Here is a 6,060-nt window from a genome sequence, read left to right as displayed (position 1 = left end):
AAAATTGTTCCGGCCGACGGTACTTGAATACAAAACAACGCGATAAAACAGACTGAATGTGATTAATACATATTGTGATCAAATGGCTTTATGCGTGACACGGAGTTGTAGCTAACGCGCAAAAGAGAGAAAAAATATTGGAACCTTAAAGACATTTGTAACGCTTTGGCACTTTGGCCTTTGTATTCCTATATAATTTACCTTTTGCCGCATTACAAACGGTCGCAAACAGCTCACGAACTGTGCGATGTTGGTTTCAGAAATTATGATTTTGATTTTTCGTATGTACTTATGGGGTACTATCGGTAATATCACAAAGTTTATATCTAATTTGAATTATTTATATAAATGTAATCATTAAAATTTAAAACGGAATTATCTAAACATTTTTTTTTTAATAATTCAATAAATATACCGACACATATTACAAGTAAGAGTCTGAAAAATGTGCGACGTGCATCTCGTCGTATAATTATAAATGAAAATAAAATAATAAATTATTATCTATTTCTACACACGTTTTGGTTATTATGTATACGCGGAATACGAGCAGGACCGGTGTTAGGGGGAGGCAAATGGAGAATTTGTCTAGGGCCTCGCGCTTAAAATTTTCATTAAAAAATATTTTGTACGGATATCTCATAAAATAAAACATGAAATGTGTGGATTGCTTGGCGAGTGCGATTTATAGAGAAATCCGTTGGCATGTAATAAAAAACCAATTAACAAAACAACAATATTATATTTAATATGTCATGTATGCATTAACGACGACCCGTGGGTACGGCATGCCGCACAATATGGAAACCGGGATACATAAGAAATTTATTTTATCTCATTTCTTAAATTTAATCAGTTATTACCCGATATCGCATGCAGCTGCCACCAAGTCTGATTACATGTTATCTGCAGATGACTATTGTCGTGGGTAAAATAAGTTTTACCGAGGGCCTCACAAAAGGTAACGCCGGCCCTGAATACGTGTCCCGCGGATAGCAACGCATCACTTATGATTAGGGCTCGGAAGTTGATGACCTAAAAACATAAAAAAATTACCTAAAATTATATGCAAATATGACATAAAAATGACACTAAATGTCCTTAAAATATGATGTAAAAAAATTACAATTTCAATATTTCAGGGGTGGCTATTGCCTTCCCAAACTACCCCTTTAAATACGGGTCTGCGTGAAACGATTACGTTCACCCGAAGCCAATCGTAATCGGTTGGATGCGTGCGGAAGGATCCGGCTGGGAAATCGTGTACCGCAAAACGTTCGGGTGACACGTACGGTCAGCAACACGCTGAGGGCACCGGTCGGAGGATCCGTTAACGCAAGTGGTGGCCGACCCGCGAAGACGTTTGACGCGGCCGGTTACATTTTTTTTTTAAAAAACAAAACAAGATATTAAAAAAAAGTGAAATGATTATGAAATTTTTTTTATTAAATTTATTAATTTTATTTTCGAGGGTTGAAAACAGACACAACCCGTGCGCTTAAAACGTGGTACCGATCAAATGAACGCGTGTTGTACCCACCTCGTTCCGTAATCTTTTCGCGGCAGTCGATAAAATATTTGAAAACAAATCCAATGCGCATACCGTCGTCGTGTTCACCTACTGCGCGTAACGAATCAATTAAAAATCTAAATATAAAATAATTGTTGGATCGATATCATTCGTACTCTTATGTTCGGTGGCCCGGTCACCGTTGTTTACCAAAAGCGGCCGGCCGGGGAAAAATGTCTGTCGTCGCCGACCGACCTGGCCGAACGAATAGGGTTCGATTGGACCCGTTTCCGATCCGACAAATCGGAAGAAAAAAAAAATCGTGTATATTATAGGTAGTGGCTACATTTATCAGTTTCCGACGTATTGGCACTAGTCGGATACATCGGTCCTAAAACAAATGTATTTGTTTTTCTTCCGACGAGTCGGATCGGATCGGAAACGGGTTGTAGCCTTGTCGGTCCGAGCAAACGGTGTGACGATATAATTCGAAGTGGAGTTCCCACGGCCGTATCGGCATGTGGTCAGCTCGGGTCGGGGGAGGGAGATACGTGATATGCAAATGGGCCGCCGTGGAGCGCGTTTCGCGAGTACCAATGGACAGACGTACTGAGTGGGTAAAAAATGTCTAGTTGTAGTCATGGCGGTGGTAAATTGGCCCGTAGTGAAAATAATTCCTGTTTACGCCACTACTATCGATCGTGATTGATTTGTTCCCACGGCTTGAGCCGGTGCGACGCAACGGGCATGCGCGAGTGTCACGGGTAAGTTTCGCGGAAAGAGATACACCGCGGTGTACGTCGGCCGATGTCCGTTTCGGCTGTTCGTACTGGAGCTCAGCGCGGTCCGTTTTTTTTTTTTTTAAATCATTTGGAACGCACTGAAAAAGACCGACATTTAAAAATAAGAAACACGATGAGCTGTTTCGGCGTCCCGAAACATAATCCGAGTTGAAATAATATATTACCATGTAAAATCATATTAAACTGTTGGTCAAAATTAAGATCGTTTTTATCTTATCGAAGGCGGCGGATTTTTTTTTTCTAGTCAAGGGGAACCGGAACGAACCATATTAAATTGAAAAACACTAATTCCGAAAAAGACCGGACCAAGCAGAGCTCCAGTTTATAGGTCAACGTCGGTATTCAACGTTTATCGTGTTTAAACTTTACGTGATACATTCAGAAATTAACAGGGCCGGCTCAAGGTATAGACGAGCTAGGCACCTGCCTGGAGCGTCACTTTATTAGGGACGGCATTCTCAAAATTAACTCCTACATTTTTTTAGTTCTATCGGTGTTGTATAAGAAAAATATTTAAATCCATTCATTCGTGAAAACCACTTACCTTTATAATAAAATAATATTGTCTAAAGTTATTATATTATTTTATATTACAGACTACGCTGGGCGTTTTCAATCATTCCAAAAATATAAATAACCATGGTTATTGTGTGCACACAATCATCCAATTATTATCATAAAATGTGCGATAGTCACGATGATAGTGATGGGTTTTGAGTAATAATTAGTAATAATTATAGAAATCATTTTTAAGTTTTTTCACATATAATTTTATACATAAAGTAAGAAATTACAATTTTTTTTTATGTAGATATGTCACATAAAAAATAGGGAGAAGAATAAAGTTAAAATAAGAGCTCAATTTTTTTTTTTTAGAGGCGGTAAAATTTTATTTTGCCTACTGTACTATTTTTGCTTGGGCTGATTCTGGAAATGAATCAAGTAGGGTGTGCAAATGCGACTCGTTGGATTAGGTTAGTGTTGTAACAAGGAATAATAAAAAAAAAGAAGATACAAGAAATGTTTTTGCAGAGACATGCGATGTCGTGGAATAGGTAAGTTACTTTAAAATTACCTTTGTATTTTCAACTAGATGTCTAAATATTATCTTCCATTTCATCCATAATCTGTTGTATAAAAACAACCTAACGGTTATATGATTATAACTTTCATGCAAAACGCATTTATTTTTATACCCTCGGATACAATTTATTAGAAATATCAATACATTCATCGGATTAGTTAAAAAATTAATGATCTCATAGGTACGTACATTTTAAAAGCTTTTAGAAGTTGAATCAAATAAAAAATGTTAACAAAGTTAAAAAATTTTAAACTTGAGCATTAATATACTTCCAATACAAAAGTAAAAATCCTGTATCTGCAACAGTTTAGACGTATATAAGGTCTTAATTATACTTAGATAAATGTAGTAAATAAATACCAAGCCGATTTATCTTGAGGATAACTGCTGCCCAAGTCTACAGGACAACGTTAATTGTTATTGTAATGGTATAGGTATTCTTCTTAGCCAATGCTTTTAAGGGAATATTCGATCGATACAATAAAATATATATTCAGTATGGTTAGTGAAAGCAAATGCATTCTTTTTTCGCTATCTCCAGATGCAAGCATGGTTGGCAATCAACATTTGTAGAAACAAGTTTTCTTTTGTAGCATTCAATGCCGATCATTAAAAAAAACACTATACTAATTACAAATTAAAAAATTAAATTAAAATAAAATCTATACTCATTTTTAATAACTTGGTTAAACTTACATTATAAAAAAATATTGTTATATCATATATATATTTTGTTGGATAAAAATGATTTTATTATCAATAATATAAATACACATAGAAAATTAAAAAATAAATAGTTATTTTCCATTTTAAAAGTTTCTTATTACACAACATAAAAAAAACCAACTATAAAAATTTTTAGATAAACAACAAAGTAACAAATGTATAAACCAGTTTTATAGTTTAAATATATATAAAAAAAAAACTTTCATCCATTTAGTATAATAATTATCTTTCACCTTATAAAAAAAATATCATATAACCAATAAATATAATTTATTATTATTTTTGTGGGTTGATTTTCTATGGATAATTTTTGAGTACAACAGGCTTCAGAAGAACAGAGATCCATGGTTATTATTTAAGCAAACACAACTATGAAATAGTTTTAAAATAAAATTTTTTTATAATTTTGATTCGGTAAGCCAAGCAAAGTTTTGAGGTTTTCGATCAGCCGATGGGTTAATCATTATGTTTATGAATGAAGGTCCACTTGTGTCCTGTAAAAACATAATTTATAATGAAAATAATGTGTTATAATCTATTACTAAGAGTATAAATTACTATTGAGTATAGTTTATAACGAAAAAAATAAACCAAATAGTTATGTCTCCATTTTTCCAATCACAATTTATTATATAAAAAGGGCAGTTTTCACTTATCAATGTAGTCACGCCTGAGAACCACAAATCAGTGTAATTTTGATTCAAAACTGATGATAGTTTTTATATTACAAAATATTTGTCTAAGTATATTTTATCAGTACCCGAAATGGTACTAGAATTGGCAGATGTAGGTTTAGCTCAAGAGTGTGCAAACCAAATTATTTCTAATTATAAAAAGAAAAGAAAAATATAGGTATAAGATTGGGTTACCAGGCGAAATATTTTAAAACATTATCAAATACATTGTTAACGGAGTTCAGAATGAATAATCAATCAGATTTCATGAACTATATGAGAATGATCGATGATCATTTTAATATTTCACTAAAAAAATTGGAAATACGAAATAAAAAACAGAATATATTTTTCCGAGAAGCAATACTATATAAGGCAAAGTTGAATATTATATTAACATATTATAAAGAAACTTGTTCAATAAATAACAATAACAAATCAATATAAAAATAAAAATAATCTCACCACGTATGAAAATTTTAATACAAGTCTGTGCTGGCAGAGCGTGTGACAAGACTTGTACAAGATAGACACAATTATGTAGGGTATGTTTATATTATCAATGTAAAATCTGTACCACTAACTTGAGGTTCTCGAACATAGCTACTTTGATAAGTGTAAATCAGCTTTCACTAATATCATAACCTTGTAAATTTATAGAATATATAACATAGTGTAAAACATTCAGTACATTGAAACAATAAAGATTCAATAAATAAAATAAAATGTTTATATTATTTTTTACTAGACTATATATTTATACATAAAAATAAGTAGTTTATATATAGAAATAAATATATGAATGCATAATCTGGAGTTTTATATGTGTAATGTACATTAATTAATTGGGTGACCCCGAATAGTTGGGAGGATGACAAAGGAGATGAAGAAAGTACATTAATTAATTATACGACCAGTTTCAAATTAAATATTCATCATCAGTAGAGCCTGGATTTATATGCATTTGCATGTTTGTACTAAGTGTATGCACATCTATGGAGGTTTAAAATGTCCAAGATTCATATCACACTGAATTTAAACACCAAATTTTATATTGTATATTTTGCACATTTCGAAGGTTATTGCATATTTGTTCATAAATTCATATAACATGCATATTAAAAGGGTTTTTAATAAATTAAAATTTATTGTATTTTTTTTTAAGTTTTAAATTTGTTTTTTTTGTTTTTTGAAATTAGGTAACTTCAAATAAAAATATAAATAATAATAAATAATAAAATATTTATTTTTAGTTTTTTTTTT

At 32.1% G+C, this 6,060-nt stretch overlaps 2 protein-coding genes across 2 annotated transcripts in view; one reads left to right on the top strand and one right to left on the bottom strand.

The window, feature by feature from the left end:
• The first annotated feature begins 3,210 nt into the window (after positions 1-3,210).
• LOC112686465 overlaps positions 3,211-6,060 on the top strand; it is a 22,058-nt gene continuing 19,208 nt past the window's right edge. The window contains exon 1 of the mRNA XM_025558745.1: positions 3,211-3,368. Coding sequence (XP_025414530.1) covers positions 3,350-3,368 — 19 coding nt within the window. The 5' untranslated portion in view covers positions 3,211-3,349. The remainder of the gene's footprint in view (positions 3,369-6,060) is intronic.
• Positions 4,308-6,060, bottom strand: part of LOC112686462 (2-hydroxyacyl-CoA lyase 1) — a 7,366-nt gene continuing 5,613 nt past the window's right edge. Inside the window, exon 11 of the mRNA XM_025558736.1 lies at positions 4,308-4,617. Within this exon, the coding sequence (XP_025414521.1) occupies positions 4,522-4,617 (96 nt within the window). The 3' untranslated portion in view covers positions 4,308-4,521. The remainder of the gene's footprint in view (positions 4,618-6,060) is intronic.

Source organism: Sipha flava, unplaced genomic scaffold (genome assembly GCF_003268045.1).
Source record: "Sipha flava isolate LNK unplaced genomic scaffold, YSA_version1 309_pilon_pilon, whole genome shotgun sequence".
In the NCBI taxonomy this organism is placed as follows: domain Eukaryota; kingdom Metazoa; phylum Arthropoda; class Insecta; order Hemiptera; family Aphididae; genus Sipha; species Sipha flava.
This window is presented reverse-complemented; position numbering and strand designations above follow the sequence as displayed.